At 44.5% G+C, this 24,026-nt stretch overlaps 2 protein-coding genes across 2 annotated transcripts in view; both read right to left on the bottom strand.

Annotated features, from left to right (window-relative positions):
• Positions 1 to 10,613, bottom strand: part of LOC129858585 (membrane progestin receptor delta-like) — a 26,564-nt gene extending 15,951 nt beyond the window's left edge. Inside the window, exons 1-4 of the mRNA XM_055927913.1 lie at positions 10,545 to 10,613; positions 10,216 to 10,340; positions 7,523 to 7,581; positions 6,403 to 6,681 (exon numbers count right to left, since the gene is read on the bottom strand). Coding sequence (XP_055783888.1) covers positions 6,403 to 6,681; positions 7,523 to 7,581; positions 10,216 to 10,340; positions 10,545 to 10,613 — 532 coding nt within the window. The remainder of the gene's footprint in view (positions 1 to 6,402; positions 6,682 to 7,522; positions 7,582 to 10,215; positions 10,341 to 10,544) is intronic.
• LOC129857492 (nonsense-mediated mRNA decay factor SMG5-like) lies at positions 9,624 to 24,026 on the bottom strand. Its single transcript, XM_055925811.1, has 22 exons — positions 23,585 to 24,026; positions 22,633 to 22,731; positions 22,419 to 22,542; positions 20,393 to 20,549; positions 20,227 to 20,316; positions 19,993 to 20,082; positions 19,464 to 19,542; positions 18,747 to 18,872; positions 18,557 to 18,625; positions 18,129 to 18,349; positions 17,787 to 17,924; positions 16,803 to 17,681; positions 16,368 to 16,537; positions 16,115 to 16,190; positions 15,467 to 15,642; positions 15,209 to 15,367; positions 15,013 to 15,072; positions 13,749 to 13,908; positions 12,037 to 12,127; positions 11,498 to 11,572; positions 11,204 to 11,342; positions 9,624 to 10,869 (listed from the first exon to the last, which is right to left on the bottom strand). The coding sequence occupies exons 1-22, from the start codon at positions 23,647 to 23,649 to the stop codon at positions 10,786 to 10,788; spliced, it is 3,327 nt and encodes a 1,108-aa protein (XP_055781786.1). The 5' UTR covers positions 23,650 to 24,026; the 3' UTR covers positions 9,624 to 10,785.

The following is a 24,026-nucleotide window of genomic DNA, read 5'->3' as shown; positions in this document are numbered from 1 at the left end:
TTTGTAGAAGCATAAACAGCCTGCCTCTGCTCAACAAAATCGACAACGAAACGTTTGGGGGCCTGCAGCAGTTCGCGAACGATATCTCCCTCTCCGCAGTCAAGTCTTTCCGCAAAGAGTCGTTCACAATCTAGTCTGGTTATATGCCTAGCTATCACCAATGTACATTGTTTGAAGCACACTTGAGTAAGTCTCAGTCACAAATGACAGCTCCAATAAGCCCCCTGTGGTGAACGGGAGGCTTGTAGAATCATGAGCCTTTCAAGTGTTAAATTAATCGTTCGCCGGCAGGGAGTCCTGCGCGCTCTAGGTACTGAATCAAATGAACGAAATGAGTCAAAAGATTCATCTGAGTCAGTAAAAAGAGTCAAACTTCCCATCACTACAGGAAATACTGTGTGATAGCCACTGAGGCACACACAAACAGCAGAGGATGTATGTGCTGAACAAGCAAACAGGATGGATAAACATGCCAGGAGAATAAGGATCATGATGTCTACCTGGAACCAAAAAGGGTTCTTCAAAGGGTTCTCCTATAGGTACAGCCGAAAAACCCTTTTAGGTTCTTGATAGCACCTTTTTTTTCTAAGCGTGTATGTTAAAGAGCACAATCAAACTAAATTCCGCTCCAGCCATTATCACGAGCCCGTCCTCCCCAATTAAGGTGCCACAAACCTTCTGTGACCACCATCCATACGGTTTCCTTTGTGAGAGTACAGTTACTACAACAACCTCATATAAGTCCTATCCTAAGGCTCAGAACGGAAGTTGCTCTGGTCTGATGATATGTCTTAGTCAGAGCACTTATCTCAGTGTTGGCTAGGTGAAATATTACCTGGAGGTTGCCCTGTCATTATGGTGCATACCTCAGGCTCTGTGATGTGACAGTGTGTGAGGGGAGACAGAGACAGAGAGAGGGGACAGGACACTGCATGGTGGCCCAGCTGCAGGCCGTATCCTATTTACTGGGACAAAGTGTGCTTTGTGACCGAGGCCCTGTCTGGAGAGAGCAGGACCAAGGGCCAACTGTTACACACTGGCCTGGGCTCTATGAAAATGAGTAGCCATTCTGCTCAACACACACACAGACACACACACACAATATTATATTGAATTCTGTATGACATTGCAATCCAAGTAATTAGTGTCTAATTCACAATAAGCTTTGATAGTGGGTTGCACATATGGATATGATATACACTGAGTGTACAAAACACTAGGAACACCTGTTCTTTCCATGACATAGACTGACATATTGATGTCACTTGTTAAATCTACTTTAACCAGTGTAGATGAAGGGGAGGAGGTTAAATAATTATTTTTAAGCCTTAAGACAACTGAGACATGGATTGTGTATGTGTGCCATTCAGAGGGTGAATGGGCTTAACAAAAGACGTGTCTTTGAACGGGGTATGGTAGTAAGTGCCAGGAGCACCGGTTTGAGTGTGTCAAGAACTGCAACGCTGCTGGGTTTTTCACGCTCAACAGTTTCCTGTATGTATCAAGAATTTTTTTAATTTTTTTATTTTAACGTTATTTTACCAGGTAAGTTGACTGAGAACACGTTTTCATTTGCAGCAATGACCTGGGGAATAGTTACAGGGGAGAGGAGGGGAATGAATGAGCCAATTGTAAACTGGGGATTATTAGGTGACCATGATGGTTTGAGGGCCAGATTGGGAATTTAGCCAGGACATCGGGGTTAACACCCCTACTCTTACGATAAGTGCCATGGGATCTTTAATGACCTCAGAGAGTCAGGACACCCGTTTAACGTCCCATCCGAAAGACGGCACCCTACACAGGGCAGTGTCCCCAATCACTGCCCTGGGGCTATGGGATATTTTTTAGACCAGAGGAAAGAGTGCCTCCTACTGGCCCTCCAACACCACTTCCAGCAGCATCTGGTCTCCCATCCAGGGCCTGACCAGTACCAACCCTGCTTAGCTTCAGAAGCAAGCCAGTAGTGGTATGCAGGGTGGTATGCTGCTGAATGGTCCACCACCCAAAGGACATCCAGCCAACTTGAAACAACTGTGGAAAGCATTGGAGTCAACATGGGCCAGCATCCCTATGGAATGCTTTCGACACCTTGTAGAGTCCATGCCCCGATGAATTGAGGCTGTTCTGAGGACAAAAGGGGTGCCACTTAATATTAGGAATGTGCTCCCAACGTTTTGTACACTCAGTGGTCCTGTGAATACACCGTGGCCTCCATTTTGGCCTCCTAGGCTCTCCTTTTCATTGGATTTGTGTGCTCCTTGGGATGGCACTACCTGTATGCCCACCTGTATGCACACATACTTATTCTGCTAATTGAGTAATCCCAAGAAGCAAGTTCATGATGTAAATGTGGTCCTGATTAAAACCTAGTTATAGGGTCAAAATGTTGCCTGTATAATGTAAAAGGACTTTGGGAGTGTACGGAATACTCACTTTGGTTACCACAAATCACCACCTAGACATAGATGACTAAAACATCTGTGGCCATATTCAGAAAGTGTTTCAGAGTAGGATTGCTGATCTTGCATAAGTGGTGCCTTTTAGATCATAATGAATAACATTGAATGAACAGGGAGGACCTGATCCTAGATCCGACTGTAAATACGGTCCCTGGCTTCCTTTCTGCAGCAGAGAAACTGTGGTAAGGAAAACACGCCTAAATGAATTATTCTTAATCCTAACCCACCCCACTATGAAGTCATCTTTAATTCTAAGCGGACTCATCTTGACTCCAACTGTCCTCTCCCAAACTGACTCTTCCCAGCAGCCTCATTGCTAATCAGCTGTAGAAATGATGTCAGGTGATCATGTGAGTAAGAAATAGTCTCACTGCAGAGTGGAAAATAAACATGTCCACATATTTTGGCTTAGGGTACGCCCCAATTTTGTTAACTTTGTTGGAATCTGATTTGCCAAGCACAAACTATTGGCATCCATGTCCGTGTTTATGGGAAAGATCTGCTAAGTGACCAGGTGATGATTGGGTAATGGTCCAAACCGATTTATCTGATTAGATCTCATGACAATGAGCGCATTGCAATGAGCGCATAGACGACAGTTCTCAGTTTACTTTTAAAAGAACTGCACGTTCTGTCACAACCAGTCAAACTACTTATGAATAACACAGATTTATAGCCTGGAATCTAAAACAATGGTGGAACTGAGCATATCAGTTTGGATTCCAGGGTGTGTCTAACAGTGTGCGGTCCTTTCCGAATCCGATTTCGTTCTCCATCCACAGTTGGTTGGGGAGGACGGGCTCGTGGTAATGGCTGGAACGGAATCAGTGGAATGGTATCAAACACATGGTTTCTATACATTTGATTCCATTTTCTCCATTCCAGACATTATTATAAGCCGTTATCCCCTCAGCAGCCTCCACTGTCTCCATCAGTAGTAGAATGGGAATTCTGTTTGTCTACTTCTGGTGTAGTCAAATAACGGGAGGTCTTGGAGGTGTTGCTCATGGGCCTCTGTGATAACAACCACTTCTCATGTGCTCACTACCACCCACTCTCAACTACACCACCCACTCACAAGGCTGTTCTGCACAGTAGCAACACATTTCTCTTCAGAATAATTTATTGGCAAGGACTTGATCACTTGTGACTTTCTATCTACAATACTACACAATTGTGCAAAGCAGTAACAAGAAAGTGAGAGGTAGGTTAAACTCTCCGTCAGAGGTGTTTGTTTAAGTATCCGTGAGTGTCTGTCTTTGTTTGTTTGTGTGCAAGAGCATGGTAATGGTTGCCACATACCGCAAACAAGGGGAAAACAAGCACTCTAAAACAGTGACTGCCAGTGGCGGTGACCATCCACAGTTCCCCTACCAACATGTTTCACAATCTACAAATATTCCAAATTTTCCCTCCTTCCTTCCTCCCTCTCTCCTCTTCGCCTCCCCTTTACCCCTCTCCACCTCTTTTGAATACGCAGCTTCTCTCCCACTTTTCCCTCTTTCTGTTCCACTCTCTCGCCCAACTCCTGAATTCTGAAATTCGTGTTCTCGTCACGTGACCTTCCTCAATAGAATACTTTATAACTCAGGAGCTGACGATAAGAAGTCTATGTGGGGAGCATGTTGACATGGGCACATGTCAGTTTTAATGTAAACAAGAACAAGGCACATCGTTCGCCCCATAGAACATTGCATTGTCATCTAGCTGCATGATTCTGTACAGTTTGTACTGGGAATGGAACATGGAAGACATCACCTCAGCACACAAACAATATGACTGACGGTCAAGTGTACCCTGAACAACAGGATTTACCCGTTTCTGTCCGTATTCTACTGCAGTAGGTATAAATCCATCAAATAACTCCATGTATAGCTGAACTAACTATCAGACCCTCCCATTGACCTAGATGGAGAACTCATTAACACTGTCTGTTGAGGACTTTAAATTCACACTATGCCACTATGCCATATGACATTATTATAGGATAGTGATAAATGGATTAGAATATCACCTGTTAAGTCCAGTAAGAGGTAGATTTTTTTTCTTCTTAAATCCATCCTTCCTCTCGTTGCTTCTTTCCTGTAATCACTGATCTAACATGAATACATTGTTTAAAGCGTAACAGAACCTTTGCTTTCACCAATCTACAAACTGCTGAATGACTCTCTACCAATGCATTTGACATGATTTAAACAGGGTCACACAGTTCCTTGCTGCAGGTGGGGTGTCAACCAGTAATATCACGTGTGATCATCTGTGATTAACTATAAGAACATAGTGTCACATGGAACAAGTTACAACTTGTCATTGCAATAGCAATAGAGTGGCAACAACAGTAGACTAGACCAACCAGATATGTAGGGAAGAGATCTACATTTGGTCTACGAAATGTTTAACTCATTTAACCTTGGTAGGGCAAGGTAGCTGTCCTACCTGTCTCTCGCCCTACCTTTGTAGAGTAACGCACTAACGCCCTGTACCAGAGGCAGGGCAGAGGGTGAAACTCAATTCATTGCTCTGAAGTTGTCAACAACATGAACATTGCAAAATAAAGAATAAATGCTGAGTGCATAGCTTCATGAGAGAAACGAGATCCAACAATTGGACACAGTTTCTCACAAAGAGCACTCAATCCTATATCCTGTTCAAATTCAAATGAATAAGACTTTTTATAGGAATGTACAATGCCTGAAGTCACATTCATATGACATTAATACTGGAGAAATGGTAAAGGCAGACACACAACAATCACAGACAAACTGTTATGACACAGGCTAAAAAGACAATCTCAGAGAGAAACTTTCTGGTGAGAGTTTGGGATCTATTTTTCCCAAGAGAATATCATTTACCGTGGGAGTCGGGCATGTGGAGGGAGAATATGCTCTAAAGAGAGCCGAGATGTGAAACCAGGGAAGGACTGCCTCACAGTCTTGGTGAACTGTAGGCGGTCTATCGGCCTATCCTAGTAGCTCTCTACACAGCCCCTGCCCAGAAGAACCCTGGAGAGATTGAAGAAATGTTCTGCGCGATCACGTGTGCTGTTGCAGCAACAATAACAAGACAAAAGCCATTATCTGTGCTGCGGGCCAGAAATTACAAGACCAAGAATGTTCCCCCGTGCGCGTTTTTAATGCATGTTTGCTTTCCAAGAAAGAGGAGTACTGGATTTCCAATCTATTTTCAGAGACTATTTGGTCTTAATTTTCATGTCGGATAGCCTACCATATTGTTATCACATTGTATGAAAATTGTTATAGGCCAATTGCCTATATGCTCGGGCGCAATGTCAAATGTGTCACACTTCAGACAATAAAACGCCTACACACTCATGGCAGGCTACACTGCCAATTTCATCAATCCATTTTTTATGTGAACACAAAAAGTCAAATATGCCGACAAAACAGTGTAATGATATTTTAAATGACAAGATATATAGGTTACATAATATAATTTGCATAATAGCTGAAAAGTCTGTTTCCGTGGAGACATATTCCTAGATAATATTTGCAGGATTTCCATAGTTACCTACACGCAAGTGGCGCACACACATAAACGCACGCGCGCAGGTACACCCTCGCATACACCCACACAGCATCAAAACAAAAACGAAAATATCAAAATCGATCAAACATAGGCTATTCGAAAGAAACATCGCACACTAAAAATGTTACTTTAAAAGACCTCGAATAACATTGGTTAATATATTATAGACCTATCTATATGTGGGAGGGGTCATATAGCGATGTGAGAGGTAGACCAACAACAAAAAAACAAGTGATGGTTTTCAGAACTAGGCCTATAGAGTAATACAGACAGTGCTTGGAAAGAAAAACGCCACTTACCGGTAATCATTTCCAGTAGCCTACACACACACTATAGGTTGGTACATTGTAACAAGCAAACTATGGGACGTGAAGAGAAAGAAACGAAGTCAAACCTTTCAGCTTTATATTGGCGGTGAGCTCATCTGCGCGAATCTTCACTGGTGCAATGTAGTCACTGACCAAAATGAGCAATTGTTGCTTGTAATAAACTATAGTTCCATTGTAAATCCGATTATCCTGACCATTGGAGGCTGGTGTAAATCTGTATAAACTGTCTATGTCCTGCATTCCTTCACAGGCGAATAAAAACACTGCAAACCCGTTGCCCCAACGTTGAAATCCCACCCTCCTCACACAGCGACTTTTTGATTGGACGGGGACAAGAAAGAAACCTTGTTATGGAGAATCAGGAGACAAGGCAGAGAGCAAGCTTTTAAGGAATCCCATATCATCGCATAATTATTATAATTTACATGCACAGACAGTTATATAATTTCCTTAATAAAAGTGCCACATTGAAACGTTTTTCACATTACATTGTTTAAACAGATCCGAAGACTATTGGGTGATTTCAATGGCACTGATTTTCTTCTGTAGCCTATTCAATACCATAATCATATAGGCGAAGTTGACATTTTTCAGAAATTCTCACTCAGTAAGTCAAGGCAGGCAGGTCACTTCATAATATTCAAACTGAACCAAATCTACATGAAAAACAGGGCCTATTTTTCATGGACTGAGAGGCATATTAACAAAATGCTTTGTTAGGACTTTTTATCCTCCCTCAGCACCCCCAGGGCCAGACTATCGCATTTGGGGTCAAGGGGGCCACGGGGCATTAACCTCTGCCAAAATGTGCATTAGCACATTTTGCCATGGTGCAGAGAGACAAAAATGCTGTTTTCTAATGCTATTCTATACATTGTCATTTTTTTTAAAAAGTGAATGCCCTGCAATTCTGCCAGGGGCAGAGAAAAAAAGTGCTGCCATGAGGCTGAGAGAACATTTTGCAGTTTTAAAGCTAGTTTCCTAAAATTCTACACATTTTTGCTATCTGCTATCATATGCTCCTACGAAGGTTCAAACGATGAACTTCGCCTTAAGATGCTTTTGGGAAACCGGGCCCTGGACTGTTCACCTCCCCAACACCAGAAAGTGGGCCAGCCCTGTGTGGTGCCAACCATCTTCTGTTGGGATGGCGCTGACCCCGCTGCCAGGGGATTGGTTACTCACTGCCATGCAGAATGGTGGGCATGGGGCCCAGGCATCCAGGGTTGTGAGGGGCACGAGACCTCACAACAGAAGAGACCAGGATAGATGGCACACAGAGACCTACTCACAGGAACGAGATTGATTGATGAGCCAGACTACACTGAACGGGTTCAGAATGAGAAGATAGAGAGGAAAGTAGAACAGAACTACCATATTTCAATAGGTAAGGGTGTTTTTAAACTTTGGAACACGCCTATAAAATAAAAAACATTAAATGTGTTCCAACAGCAAGCGGTACCAGAGCGCTAAGTCTAGGTCCAAAAGGCTTCTTAACAGCTTCTACCCCCAAACTAAATTCAGCAAAAAAAGAAACGTCATCTCACTGCCAACTGCGTTTAATTTCAGAAAACGTAACGTGTAAATATTTGTATGAACAATACAAGATTCAACAACTGAGAGATAAACCGAACAAGTTCCACAGACATGTGACTAACAGAAATTGAATAATGTGTCCCTGAACAAAGGGGTGGTCAAAATCAAAAGTAACAGTCTGCATCCGGTGTGGCCACCAACTGCATTAAGCGCTGCAGTGCATGTCCTCCTCATGGACTGCACCAGATTTGCCAGTTCTTGCTGTGAGATGTTACCCCACTCTTCCACCAAGGCACCTGCAAGTTCCCGGACTTTTCTGGGGGGGATGGCCCTAGCCCTCACCCTCCGATCCAACAGGTCCCAGAAATGCTCAATGGGATTGAGATCTGGGCTCTTCGCTGGCCATGGCAGAACACTGACATTCCTGTCTTGCAGGAAATCCCACACAGAACGAGCAGTATGGCTGGTGGCATTGTCATGCTAGAGAGTCATGTCAGGATGAACCTGCAGGAAGGGTACCACATGAGGGAGGAGGATGTCTTCCCTGTAACGCACAGCGTTGAGATTGCCTGCAATGACAACAAGCTCAGTCCAATGATGTTGTGACACATCGCCCCAGACCATGACGGACCCTCCACCTCCAAATTGATCCTGCTCCAGAGTACAGGCCTCAGTGTAATGCTCATCCATTCGACGATAAACGTGAATCCGACCATCACCCATGGTGAGACAAAACCATGACTCGTCAGTGAAGAGCAATTTTTGCCAGTGCTGTCTGGCCCAGCGACAGTGGGTTTGTGCCCATAGACGACATTGTTGCCGGTAATGTCTGGTGAGGACCTACCTTTACAACAGGCCTACAAGCCCTCAGTCCAGTCTCTCTCAGCCTATTGCGGACAGTCTGAGCACTGATGGAGTGATTGTGCGTTCCTGGTGTAACTCAGGCAGTTGTTGTTGCCCTCCAGTACCTGTCCCGCAGGTGTGATGTTTGGTTGTACCGATCCTGTGCAGGTGTTGTTGCACGTGGTCTGCCACTGCGAGGATGATCAGCTGTCCGTCCTGTCTCCCTGTAGCGCTGTCTTAGGCGTCTCACAGTACAGACATTGCAATTTATTGCCCTGGCCACATCTGCAGTCCTCATGCCTCCTTGCAGCATGCCTAAGGCACGTTCACGCAGATAAGCAGGGACCCGAGGCATCTTTCTTTTGGTGTTTTTCAGAGTCAGTAGAAAGGCCTCTTTAGTGTCCTAAGTTTTCATAACTGTGACCTTAATTGCCTACCGTCTGTAAGCTGTTAAGTGTCATAACAACCGTCCCACAGGTGCGTGTTCATTAATTGTTTATGGTTCATTGAACAAGCATGGGAAACAGTGTTTAAACCGTTTTACAATGAAGATCTGTGAAGTTATTTGGATTTTTACAAATTATCTTTGAAAAGCAGGGTCCTGAAAAAGGGACATTTATTTTTTGCTGAGTTTATAAGTCTTCTGAACAGCTAATCAAATGGCTAACCAGACTATTTGATATGAAACACAATATTTTATTTTAATGTTGGCCGGTCAGTCTCTGGATGAGTTCAATTTACTGAAACAATGGCTATTATTGTCATAAGGGTGCAGCCATGAGTATGTTCAGTTCAAATAGGTTGCTTTCCCAATTCAGAGTGTTCTGTTCCGTGTCATGAATTGTGTAAAGCTTTGTAAAGTTGCCACCGTAAATGGTTTCTGCAAGAGAGTGAAAACAAGAAGACATTTTAAAATGAGTTCATTTTATTGTTCAATGTGTGGCCACACACATACCGAGTTCCTTTGCACTGTGCATGATGGAACATTTAGTGATGATGGTAGATGGGATATATCAGGAGTTCACAGGGGTCAAAACACAAACACCTCGCACCGCCATATTGGGACAACCGCAGGCCCCGCTCTCCTTGACATCTAGCAACAGCACAAAGCTGACCCACCCGAGTCTACCTCTTCCTAAAACGACACCATGACACACAGAAGTCAGGACTATTTCTTTGAGAACAAAAGGATTATCAGACTGGTTTAGGGAAACGATATAAGACAACCCCATCCCTCCCCCTGAATTTCATTCCTGTGTGTATTCAGCACAGCTTACAAAAACACAAAATAAAGTATATTTGGGTACAAAAATAAAATCCAAATTAAAACAATATAGCAGGGCACAAACCATCATTATTCCTTCTCCTCATACACAGATAACACAATACATTAATCACTGGACACAAAAAGTACACCGCAAAAAAACTGATAGGAAAGAAAACAATCCTGGAGAAGTGTACGTCCATTGACCTGAACCCGTTTGTAACCCTCGAGCTACAAGACTCCGGTATCGAGAGGCTCGTCGCTTGGCACGCTAGAGATGTGTTCTCTTTGGGATTTACTCCACACCCTCCTGCCTTGGCAGACCAGACCCAGCCAGCCATAGGGCTGACATAGTCCCACCTTCACAACACAAACAGAGGGAAAGGAGGAAACTGGAAACACTGCTCTACACATCTAAACCAATGGATTTAACTGAGCGTGAATGTGTATGAGTGGTTCTCTCTCGACACGTAATGTACTCGTTTCTATCATATACAGTATATGCCTGGTTATGATGTGAACCAGGGGCACTTTAAGTGCGTAGTGTCCCCACTTAATTCTCACCCCGACCTCTGGGATCACTTCTTTATGTTTGGGGGTCTTCTGCTGTTTCTTATTGCCCCCTTTGCCCATGTGTCTCGCCTTTTCTTTCCTTCAACTGTTTTACATCCCCCCCTTCTTTCTTTCTTTCCGAGAGTTGATTTTCCTTGGAGACGTAGATACAGACAGAGCAACAGAGTGGGAGAGAGAGAGGGAGTGAGTGTGTGATCAGCTGTCCGCCGTGCCGACCTCGCCCCCGACCCTCTCAGCCAATCTCCTTCCACTGACGGTAAAACTCCACAATGTTCTTCAGCTCCATGCCTGCTGTCGCCACTGCCTGGACGGCCGACTGTTACCAAGGAGACACAGACAATGGAGGGTAAGACGTCAACTCTTCTAACGCCAATGAACATACAAAGTAAGGTAAATATCACGGAAGGATGCATGGGGGAGGTCGAACATGCCAAACTGCTCTCAGAAAGAACTCTGGCTCTCTACAAAGATCTACACCATTGCAAAATGGTTTATAACCGGGAAATATTAATAGCAATACTGTACAACGCAAGGGATAAACCAGAAATACACAGTAGTCAGACCAGCCACCCATAACAACAGTGGTTGCTGGAGAGCCTAAAGAACTGAGTGAGTGATTGTATTTATGATATGTATTGTTGCTCACTGACCTTCATGGGTGCAGAGCGGGTACACAGATCCTCCACTGAGTGACCGGTGAGAATAGTGACCATGCCAGTTGTGTCTTCGTCTCCGTTGCTCTGGGAGACGGTCAGCTGACGACAGCTGTCCACCGTCTTGTATAGATGCCTTGAAATCAGGACATAAGGAAAACAGTTAACACTGGGAAGGAGTTTTACAGCTTTCATTAAATCTTTTACCACGTTTGAAGCATTTGAATAAGAATGCTAAGTATTGAGAGGTGGCCGTGTGAAGAGACTGCAGAAAGACAAATGGAGGCTCACCAGGCTTCCATGTCCTGGCGTTTCAGTTTGTCCCTCTCAAAACTCCGCCCTGACTCCTTTTGGCAACGTATGTACCTGAGGTAGAAGTGGACGGAAGAGGGGTTTACAACATCAAGTGTCTTCACCCATATGGGTCGCAGCCTATTTTTAGTTTACTGGATCACAGATTCAGAGTGGGTTATAGTTAAAAACATTGTTTTGTTAAGATCTGAAGTAGTAAGGGCAATATGGGCCCCAACAGCCAGCTCATTTGAAATCGGTTACGTGAGATACATTGATATAAAAGGAATAATGACCTGTGTATCATTGGCTCTAGGGTTTCACACCGAATAAAGGCTAAGCACATTGAATGAAAAGATAGAGGGCGATTTTCAGAGAACTGTCGACTCAATATATCCCATTCAATGATAACAGGCTATGCTTCTGACACAAGATCTGGCTTCCCTTGTGCTGGGTTGGCTGATTGTTGTTGTCAGATCTTAAAATGTGGCCCACTATATTACGATACGTCACACTTGAGGATTGAGACAGACACATACCTGTTGCCTTTACGGAACTCAGACTCCAGGAAGCGGATACCGTCTCTCGCTCCGGCATTCTCCTTCTTCAGGTGGTCAAGGCCATCAATCACTGAAGCAGATAACAGTCAACCATCATGTTTTAACTTTGGTATCTATTCATTTCATGCTCTAACTAGAAAGACAAACACAGCTTCAGTCATCCCCTCGGGAACTTACAAAACCCAGCCAGCAAATAGCCAATGCCGAAACAATATAGCAGGGCTATTCAACTGGCTGCCAGCAGGACAGATCAGGCCCGTTTATCAATTTAGAATGGGCTTCTGATCAATTCTGAAATTTTTATTTTTATTTTTTATCCTGCAACAATTTTTTAGGGGCGATGTTTAGAGCCAAAATGAGCTCTTCAATATTCTCCAATGGGGGAATCTTTTTCCCTGTAGTCCCGCCCATTAAATGCTGTCAATCAATATCACCCAACACACCAGTTACAGCCAATCAGAGCTGCTAACAGTGGTACAGGGTCTGTCTGCCCGCCTATTGGCTTTTTCACAGCAGATGAGATCACTACACTGCCTGATAAGCGCAAAGCATGCTCTAGTGTAACTCAGCAGTGAGTTAAACACCACAGACTCAGCCATGGTTATGATAAACTTTATCCAATCAACATCTAGCCTGCAACATCACTTGTTTCGTGGTCTGCTGAGCACCATGATCTACTTTTACATAATGATGCTCGGTGGCTAAGCACGGGTAATAATGCTGTCAAGAGAGCAGCCTGTGTTAGCTTAGGGAGGAGATAGTTGCTTTTCTCCGTGATTGACGCCACAAGAAAGCCAACACATATCTAGTGAAAATGCTTGATGAACAGTCCGTATCAGATGTTCGTTTTTCAGTGACATCTTCAATCAATTGAAAGGATTTAAATTTGGGAGTACAGGGGAGGGATAAAACAGTTGACATGATTTGTTATTTTCTCCTCTGATTTGATTTCCCTACACTGCGCAACTATATTCAGTTATCATCAGTACAGATCACTCCCATGATGTCAGAGTTTTAAGATAAACTGAAAGCTGACTTTGCAACAAGATTTGAGGAGTTTAAGTTCCCACAGAGGTGGTGCAGTTTGTTACAGGGAGTTGTTCTCTACTGATGCGGGGGGAGAGAGACTTCTCTGCACAAGTTAGTCAACTGAGATATGACATGCATAAAGAGGTTTCCAAGTAAAAAAATTAAAACAGAAAAGAACAAAATGATAAAGAAAATAGAACAGAATATGATGCTGGTCAACTGAGATATGCTATGCCTAAAAGGTTCACTATGTGTAAACAAAAACAAAAGACGAAGCTACGTCTAAAACGGACAGGAAAGTAGGAATTAATGTGATGCAGGTCAACTGTGTTACAAGTACAAATGTGGTCCATTATTTAAACAACTTCATGCACTGAATTAGGCTTATCTTAAAGCACTTAAAATGTACTTTTAATAAATATGCTTTATAAGAGTAATCCCATGTATAAGATGTCTGACCACCCTGTAAATAACCTGATTCAAATCTGGACCCCGTATACTTCAATAACCCTGCAATATAGAAATCATATTTATCACAATTTTATCTCCATGCAATTCTGGTGAGAAACCTTTAAATTATGACTGCATTCAAACAGACTCATCCAGTCATGCAGTCTAACACTGGGTTTATTCACCCAGACAGGGCATGGCTCTGTGCTCACCTGTGCGGGGGATGATGATGATGAAGCAGCCACTGCCAGCCAGATGTCTGATTAGGTTGAGGTGCTGGCACAGGGCGGCAGAGTCGGGTACCAGGTACGGAGACATGGATGACTGGGTCTTGGGCTGCTGCAGGCTGCCCTCTAGCTGAGACACCTCCAACTGTAGGGTAAGAGGATAATGTAGGATAATACAGTGTCCTCCGTAATTATTGGGACAGTGAAGCATTTCAGCTTCTTTTGGCTCTATACCCTAAAAATGTGGATTTGAAATAAAATCTATAAACTTTTCACTACTTTAATACACAAGTGAATTTGTCCCAAACTTTTGCTCCCCTAAAATGGGGGGAGGGGACTACATGCAAAAAGTGCTGTAATTTCTTAAAGGTTCCCACGATATGGATGAAAGTACCCTCAAATTAAAGCTGACAGTCTGCACTTTAACCGCATAGTCATTGTTTGATTTCAAATCCAAACTCTTGCATAGAGCCAGAAGGGAAAAAATGCTTCACCGTCCCAATAATTACAGAGGGCAGTGTATTTATACATTCAACATTAAGTAATATACTTCATTGGAATCATTCTAACCATCATCAGCTGAAATCTAATGAAATTCACTTCAAGGTTTTGGGTGCAAAAGTAAATTAAGACATATACACTTTGTATACCAAACATTAAGAAAACCTTCCTAATATTGGAGTTGCACCCCCCCCTTTTGCCCTCAGAACAGCCTCAATTCGTCGGGGTGTGGACTCTACAAGGTGTCAAGTGCATTCCATAGGGATGCTGGCCCATGTTGACTTCAATGCTTCCCACAGTTGTGTCAAGTTGGGTGGATGTCCTTTGGGTGGTGGTACATTGTTGATACACACAGGAAACTGTTGAGCGTGAAAACCCCAGCAGCGCTGCAGTTCTTGACACAAACCGGTGTGCATGCCACCTACCATACCCAGTTCAAAGGCACTTAAATCTTTTGTCTTGCCCATTCACCCTCTGAATGGCACACATACACAATCCATGTCTCAATTGTCATAAGACTTAAAAATCCTTCTTTAACCTGTCTCCTCCCCTTCATCTACACTGATTGAAGTGGCCTAACAAGTGACATCAATAAGGGATCATAGCCTTCACCTTGATTCACCTGGTCAGTCTACAGTATGTAATGGAAATGGAATGTTACTAATGTTTTGTATACTCAGTATAGTGTCAGATAGCTAGATTGATAGTGTTTGGTTTATGATAGAATGGAATGTTCCAGAAGAAAGACCTGTAGTCGGAGCTGAGCCATGTCTCTCATCAAGCGGTTTCGTCGAGCCTCCTCCTCTGCCTAGACACACAAAAGCACACACAGTGATGAAAATAGATAAGTTTTCAGTCATTTGAGCTTCACAAGTAAAACAAATACTGAAACTAGAGTGACTGCTGCTGCTTTGGTCTCATTGGTTCATTCAACTGCCGCTCACCATGCGGATCTGGGCCTTGGCCTGCTGCACCAGGTTGTCCTGCTCCGATTGGCTGATGCTAGTGAAGATGCCCGCCTCCGGGTTGAAGTGCAGCACATTGCATTGGAGATTAGTGAGGAAGTGGCCAAAGCTGCGAATGCAGCATACACGCACCACACACTGAGATGGGGAGAGAAAGAGAGAGATCAAGTGAGATAGTGAAGTAGAGAGAGGGCAGCAAAACAGTGAGGGTGTCTAAGGGAAGCTAGGTGTGTGTACCTCCTGTACGGGGCTGAGGGAAGGTCTGGGGCGGGTGTAGTCGAGGCGGCGGTGGGCCAGGTTGAGGGCAGGTAGGTGTCGCAGGGCCAGGTCCTCAGGCAGCAGCAGGGACTGGACCAGGCCAGGCTGCTCACACTCACTCAGCAGCTCCGTCACCTCAGTGTTCAGATCCAGCTCTAAAATACACACACAGAGAGAGAGAGAGATTAAGAAGTGACTTCTTGTCACATGTGCTCCACAGAATGAGACACATTCAGAATTTCATACCTGAAAAAATGGGTTAAAATAACCAAAGGAGAGGAAAAGAGAACAGATGGAATGAGAAATATAATGTGAGAGAGGGGGAGAGACGAATTTGGCCAACTCAAGACCCCACATCGGGCTCCTGAGTGGCACAGCGGTCTAAGGAACTGCATCTCAGTTCTAGAGGCGTCACTACAGATCATGGTTTGACTACAGGCTGTATCGCAACAGGACGTGATTGGGAGTCCCATAGGGCGGCGCACAATTGGCCCAGCGTCATCCGGGTTAGGCAGTCATTGTAAATATGAATTTGTTCTTAACTGACTTGCCTAGTTAAATAAAGGTTAAAGAAAAAAAACGCAGATTAACAACCCATAAAAAGAATGGGTGCATTTAGTAACTCGCCTGCTTCCAGCATCTTGTTCCCGTCAGGCAGCAGGTTGAGTAGCACAGACAGTCTGTTCCATAGGCTCTGAGAACTCTACAGACAGAGTAACGGAATTACATTGAGCGGAAGACAGACAGTGAAACAAATGCCAACAATGATGAAGACTATAAACCCTTGCCCCGAGTCAGCTGATACAAATATTAACTTGTATTTATCAAAGCATACTGTTTGTAAGTGCTTCTAGGTTACTGAAAAATCCAGCCCCTTTACCTGTGCACACATGACGATAATGTCAGTGTTGGTTCTAAGCCAATCCACAAACACCTTGACCACCTGGATGAGCCCCTGATTGGTCAGAATCTCCAGTTTCTCTGACAGGGTCTTCTCGCTGTGTACCGATTGGTTGCTGTGCACGCTACACTCTGAATCGGAATCCACCTCTACAGGGAATGGACAAATAAAGAAATGAACATGTGTTTAATCTACACCCTAGTTTTCTTAGGGGGAACCTCAGATGTGCTGTTATAAAATGGCATATTTTAGCAATGTGCTGTTACTCAATGTAGTCTTTGGGAAAGACTAAAAACAGACTAGAAGTACATCATTATATTGAAGTTTTTTTGTTTTTTTTTACTCATATCCTGCACTATACAAAAATGACATAGTAATCAACACAGCGTCAATGTGTGTGGGTAGGTTACTGACCATTGTCGTTGGTTCCGTTGGCAGTGCCCGGGCCGGCGTCGCAGGGTGAGTCCCCCGGGGGAGGAGGGGTCTCCTGGAAAGGGGTGGTGGAGGAGGCGTCTGGGTCGGTGGTGGTGGGTGTGGGGTTGGTGGCGGAGCTGTGGGGCCTCAGCAGCACGTTGCTGAAGGTGGGCGCCAGGCGGAAGCAGCGCTTGGCCTGGAATAGCTGGGATGACATGGCCTGGAGGTTCCTGCTGATACTGGGGTCGCTGGGCAGGAGGGGGCCATTGGTGGCCGGAGGGGTGTCCCCGTCGTCATCCTCCCTGGGATTGGCTTGCTCCTCATCGTCTTCTCCGGGCTGCACCTCCCCCTGAGAGGTGTCCATGTTCTCCGGGGTTTCTGAGTCCTCTATATCCTCCAGGTCGGAACGGGACTCCTGGCTGTTCATGTCCGAGTCAGTCTCCACGTCGAAGGCCGTGCCGCCCTCCTCGTCTTCCTCTGAGCCACTCTCCCAGGTCCCCTCTGTCGGGTGCTCCCTCCCTCTCTTGCTCTCCTTCCCCAGCGTGGCAGGGGTGAGTGGGGTTCCAGACGAGGCACCCCCGGAGTCGGCGCAGCCCCTCTGCTCCATTTCCTCCTCTTCATCACTCTCGAAGCCCTCGCTCAGATCGCTCTCGTCTTCTTTGCAGGTGGCACGGCGGCGACGCAGCATGGAGAGGCGGGCGTACTTCTTTTGCTTCTGTTTCTCCTCCTCCGCCTTCCGCTCACCGACACCTGCTTTCTGGGCCACAGTGCTCCGGTGGCCCCCCTCGTCCTCCTCATCCTCATGGTCCAGGGAGCCATTCTGCAGGGGCCTCTCCTCCGAGGTCAACGGGTCAGACGGGTCTCTCAACTCAGAGTCGTCTAGGAACAAACGAATATCATTATCGTTCCATTTGTTTTCAGAGGATTAACAGAACATGAATAGTGTATAGGCAGCATGAGGTTCGCTGGGAGTGTTGTTCTCACCTGTGTTGTCGGTCTGCAGCGGGGGCACCTGGCTCTCCCCCTCCTCCAGCTCAGCCTGCAGGCGGATGTTGACATGATTCACCAGGTGGGAGAAGAGGGCCAGTGTGAAGGCTATTGACGCACTGTACTGCTTGGACCCTACACAAACAAGTCGACATATCAACTTTGCAATACAACGAAACAACATATCCCCTTATTTCTCCCTTGCAGTATGTCACTATCCTCGCATGCCTACCGACTCAGCTCTACTTACAACACCCTATGCACATAATGTTTGAAAAACGATTTGTAAAAAAATAAATAATAATAATAATAAAAATAGACATCTATATTCTTACTGACCTCCCCGCTTCAGGCTGTGCACCACCATGAGGCAGGTTACCACCATCTTGAAGATGAGGGCGTCGGGGAGCAGGGCACAGGGCGAGTCATGCTCCTCAAGCTCCTCCTCGCTGGGGGAAGTGGCCTCGTGGCCATGTGGCGGCGAGGGCAGGTAGAACAGCACCAGGTTAAAATCCTCCAGCACCGACTGACACAGAGAGGTCAGCTCTGTCTCCAGCAGACTACTCACAGGGAGGAGAGAAATGGTAAGATATTACAAACACGGACCCAGCAGACAATAGAAAGCAGGTTGAGACTGACCAAACAGGGTTATAAAAATTCAATCAATTGTTATTATCATCAGATAGCTTTGTCATATATGGACAAAATGTCAAGGTTCCTATTGAGATAAATGACTAGGGCCTAAATGGTTAAAAGTGAGTCCTAACCTGTTCTTGGGCTGCAGTAGACTCTGTAGGTACATGAAGCTCACCAGAAGTTGCTTGATGTCCTTGGATCTGGAAAGAAAACAGTTGAAGAAAGAGTAACAATCCCAAAGAGGACTATCTCAATACCTGTTTCAATGCTGACCTAGTGATTTGTCATTTCAGGGCTGTGGTGTGAGGAAACCAGACTGACCTTTGCCGTGAGGGAGACAGCTTCTTCATCTCCTGTTTCTTCACCTGGTGGTACATCTTAGCAGCTTTATCAAACAGACGCTTCAAATTCCCGTAGGCCCCCTCGAAGGGAGTCTCCGACTGTATACTGTTCAAACGCGGGACCATAAAGGAGAAAACCATGATCAATACTTGGTGGTAGGGGTGTGACGATACCAGTATCGCAATTCTTTTCCCATGGCAATGAAAACACAAAGCAGACCCAACTCTTTGGTCCTTTAAAAACCTGCTGTATGTACAATAGTGTGTGCTATAGCTTGGAAAACAAATAATTGTGACTGGATGACAACAATGTTTCTTTCCAAAATCAGGGCTGTTTTTCGAAAGTTCAATCCGCTTTGTGTTTTGTAAACCCACCACTACTAACGAGTATTGCAATACTGGTATAGTCCCGGTACCACTCTGTGGCAAGTCTTTTTTTAACGTGTTCTGGATCCGAAGTTGGGCTTCTTCTCCTAACAGACTGGTTTCAGAACCTCTACCATTTCAAACATGCTATATAGAGCCTACTGATGTGATCCAAATAAGAATTGCTGCCATGAAGATATTTCTCCCCAGCAGAGTGACTACATTGCCCCACTGAGGTAGAGAACAATAGCACAGCATAGTCTACAGACCAGTCGTAGATATACTGTGGATGTGCTGCAGTAAATCTAGACGTGTTGAAGTCTCCACTCACCAGCGTAGGTAGTAATAGGTGGCCTCCACATTGTAGAATTTACTCCCCGCCAGTGTACCTAACTGATTGAAAGGCATTCCTGAAAACAAAACATCAAACACTTGTCAACATCATGGCACACTAAAGACATTGCTTTCCTTTAGCAGCGACCATTTAATATTTACTTTCAGTTCGACTGATGAAGCCCTCTGAAGCCCTCTCAAAAAGACAGAACGTTTCAAATGTGGATCAGTGATTTATTGAGACTGAATGCACTCTTTTGGCCCACTAACAGTTACTGAATTTCCCCTTCTTGGCTCAAATAGCCCGCTAACCGTTCAGCTAGATCACTATGAGTAGCATAAGCTTTGACCAGTCATATAATAAAGCTCAATCAATAAGTGCTGTGTGAGTTCATCACTATGTGGGCAATATAACAAGAGTGATTCATTTGTAGATGGTGGTGTGGTGAGTAAACCGGTTAGTGTAAAAAAATGGTGGTTAATGTGCTGTGAAAGGGAGAGCCGGTAACACCTTGTTGTCAACTCACCTATGTGCGGCGTGACTGACAGGGCCTGGTGGTAGAACCGCTCTGACAGCTGCTCAGCCTCCACCCCAGCCAACTCGTTCTGGTAACGGGCTGTGGAAAACATTCAAACAACCTCCCGTAAACCTCTCCTGTACATTCAAATAAACGTGACCTTGGATTTGGGGAATGATATTCCATGGTCATAGAAATAAGGTTGTCTCAAATCTCTGGTGAGAAAGATGAAGTTTGTATTACCTAGATCTCCCAGGTACACCAGGCAGCGATGGCAGGCCATTTGGGCCCACTCCATCTCCTTATGGGTGGCTGATACCGGCTTCTTCCGACCTACAAATACAAATACAATCATTTATACACTGTGTCAATCACAGACACCGCGGACCTGAGTGTGTGTGTGTCTCACCGATGAGGGGGTCAGTGACATGGGTCCAGTCGATGCAGTCCTGCATTTCCAGCTGGTAGTGGGACTGGATGTAGAGCAGCAGGTGCTGATAGAAGCCCACGCCGGCTATCAGGTGAGTCCTGTAGGCACACTCCAGGGCACTGCGACTGTGGATGTGCTGCAAAAGACAGAGATAATAGGGGGCCAGGTAAAAAGAAGAGATTAGAAATAAAAGTTAAGGGTTGTGAGTAGGGCATGAGGAAAGATAAAGTGTGCATGTCTGAGAGCTCAGCAGTCATTGTACTGGCCACACAGTCAACATTTCCCCAATAACTTAGGGTGTTTTCACACATAGTCCCTTTTAGCACATTTTTGTGAACTCAGTGTGGTTTGCATAATGCAGTGTTAACACTCCAAAAGGAACTCAGACCCCTCAAAAGAGCCCCGAAGCAAACTGAGACCATCTCCAGAGGTGGTCTGAGTTCAGTTCACTTGAATTCTGTGGTCCGGTTCCATTATTTAGGGCAATGCTCCCCAGGTTCGCTTGTGATTACACACACTAATGCAACACTGTTTTCCCTGCCATAACCCCTCACATTGGTGCCACAAGAGAGAAGATTATGTGCAGGTTTGAGAGAAAAAAGAAAAGAAAAAAACACTGTGCCGTTTTTGGATATTGATTAGCGATTGTCAAGGACGCACAGACATTCCAAGATGTGTAGTGTTTTTAGTTCAGATTATTTGTTTGCAATATGTGATCTATATGAGAGATTCATACACTGTTTATTTGATTGTGGGGTTGGAAGTGTGAGAAAACATATTTGGTGAGAATCAACATAACGTCCAAATCTATTCTAGCTCTTTAAGGGGCGGCAGCCTACATTGGGTGTACAATTTTCAATTACAGCATTATTTAATCTGCAGTTATTCTTCCACTATTTATTCTGTTACCAATAATAATTACATGTTAATAGTATCTTCTGATTACAATTACTTTGTCTCATCTTTTAACTAAATGCAATATATTAGATTCCGAAATGTAAGTAGGTATATCTGTCCAATAACATATTTTGATTAAATGTATTATTTGATAGATAGAGATAGATAGATATATTAGATATTTCAAACAGCTAGGCAAGTCAGTTAAGAACTCATTCTTATTTACAATGACAGCCTACCAAAAGGCAAAAGGCCTCCTGTGGTGACGGGGGCTGGCATTAAAAATATAGGACAACACACATCACGACAAGAGAGACACCACAACACTACATAAAGAAAGACCTAAGACAACAACATAGCATGGCAGCAACACATGACAACACAGTATGGTAGCAACACAACGTGACAACATTGTAGCAGCACAAAACATGGCACAAGAAAACAGCACAAAGGCAAGAAGGTAGAGACAACAATATATCACATGAAGCAGCCACAACTGTCAGTAAGTGTCCATGATTGAGTCTTTGAATGAAGAGATGGAGATGACTGTCAACTTTGAGTGTTTTTTGCAGCTCGTTCCAGTCGCTAACTACAGCGAACTGAAAAGAGGAGCAACCCAGGGGTGTGTGCGCTTTGGGGACCTTCAACAGAATGTGACTGGCAGAACGTGTGTTGTATGAGGAGGATGAGGGCTGCAGTAGGTATCTCAGATATGGGGGATTGAGGGATTTATAAATAAGCATCAACCAGTGGGTCTTGCGACGGGTATACAGAGATGACCAGTTTACAGAGGAGTATAGAGTGCAGTGATGTGTCCTACAAGGAGCATTGGTGGCAAATCTGATGGCCGAATGGAAGTGGCTTGTCCCAGAGCGCATTGAGTGAATGTTGGAAAAAGATCTTGGGTCATTTCTAAATATAGCAATGTGAATGCAAAGAGGACTTGGACCACAAAAGAGTAGAGTCCTCATTCAAAAGCAAGGGAAGTGTGAATACAGTGAGAACAGAGTTCTTTAGCTTCTTTTTTACCACAAAGTTCACTTTAAAGAGGACGGAGATCGGTTATTTTAAAGAGGACTATATGGGAAAGCACCCTTAAATTCAGTACCTTCTTGTGGGTCTTGATGACCTGGATGACCTCGTAGTAGACCTTCCTCCACAGAAGCTCCTCAGCCTTGCGACCATAGTCCACAGGGTGGAGAAACATCAGCTTCACACACAGCTCCCTCAACCTGGGCACAGAAGACAGATGAGGTTGGGGTTAGTGCTTGCCTTTTGCCTTAGTGTTTATGGCAAAGGTTGGAGTAGAGTAAAATGCTTACTTGTTGCGAAGGCTGATGTTTTCAGGCTTGAAGACCTCCCGGTACGATGACTTGCTGCCAATGATGACATCCAGCTTGTGTACCGACTCAACCACTGCCCTGAGCACGCAAGATACAGTTATTATGGCAGGTGAATTACTTGGTAATGGTCATTGGAGGAATGAGGAAACTCATTCTTATCAACGTAGGGAGCTAACGTTAGCTAGCTAGCTATAACTGGAATATATAAACTGTTATACATGTTTCACACTGAGATCATGTTTGACATTATAGCTTCCTAACTAGGTAGGTAAAGCTAAAGGGGCTTGTGAAAAAAGTTGTTTCGCCCTAACTAGGCCTAGTTATGCTTGTTAAAAGTAGCCAGTCGACATTATTAATGTGGTGATGTTCTGTTAGACGCTTCTAGTTAGCTGCTAAATAACTAACTAGCTAGGTAACGTTAGTTAGCAAACAAGGATAGGCCTATCATCTAACTAGTACTGTGACAATACTGACAGCTGAAGCTATCACAACGTAGTTAAACAACTAACGTCATTTAGAAAGCAAGTTGACACAGGAATAAGTTAGCTAGCTAACGTTAATAGCACAGTAACTTGTTACTGTGCTGTTAGTGCTCAGTTGTCTAGAAGCTAACGTTAGTTAGCTAATTAGCTATCCGCTTCATAAGTTCCCACTGTGTTACATCTGGCTATTTAAAATCCATACTATCGAAAATGTCCGACTACTTCGTAAAAATGTCATTGCCCTTCGACGAAGGCTTCGTGACAAGTACAGTTAACTAGCTAACGTTAGCTTATGCAAGTCAGACAGACAGGTGACTGGGTATTTAGCTAACTAGCTAGTTGAATAGATGGCTAGCTAGTTAGCCAACTAGCTAAGGTTAGCTATCCATTTATTTTACTACTGTTAGCTAGCTAATGTAATGTTTCCCAGCAAAAGGCCTTTAACTCACCTGTATAGACGCTTGATGAGGAGGACTTTTGCCTCTGGCTCGCTATCCTGCCCAGGTCCACTCATGTTAGCATCTGGTGCCAAGAGTCACACGCTCCAGTCCAACAGAGTCTGCGTTCCCACCCTCTTCAACCCCACTCTTGTCAGGGTTGCTCCGGGCTTGCCTCACCGGCAGCGACAACTGTGTTGACTAGCTAACGTTAGATAGCAGCTCTATCCTCTCCCGCTAACCACTATGTCGCTTTCGTATCTTATGTCGCTTGGCAAACTGCCCATCCGCTCGGAAACCGTTTAGGAGAGGGAATGCCCCAGTATTTGTGTTAATTCCCGGTCAGCTATCACACCCCGATGGTTTCCTTGTGTTATTCCCCGTTCCAAACATCGCTACGAGTAAGAGGGCGGCCATTAAACAGCGACCGCCTGAACAGCGCGAGACTTCGCGT

This window comes from Salvelinus fontinalis, chromosome 6 (genome assembly GCF_029448725.1).
Source record: "Salvelinus fontinalis isolate EN_2023a chromosome 6, ASM2944872v1, whole genome shotgun sequence".
Lineage (NCBI taxonomy): Eukaryota > Metazoa > Chordata > Actinopteri > Salmoniformes > Salmonidae > Salvelinus > Salvelinus fontinalis.
Note: the sequence above shows the minus strand (reverse complement) of the source record. Positions and strands in the feature narration are given on the sequence as shown.

Bases quoted from the DNA above. Each gene is read 5' to 3' on its own strand.
- LOC129857492 (XM_055925811.1), bottom strand. From the start codon at position 23,649: ATGAGTGGACCTGGGCAGGATAGCGAGCCAGAGGCAAAAGTCCTCCTC. The intron at 18,626-18,746 runs GTCAGTCTGGTT...TTTTCTTTCCAG, and splicing joins CTGTCTCCCTCACGGCAAAG to ATCCAAGGACATCAAGCAAC. The intron at 13,909-15,012 runs GTCTTTCTTCTG...CTTACCCTACAG, and splicing joins TGGCTCAGCTCCGACTACAG to TTGGAGGTGTCTCAGCTAGA.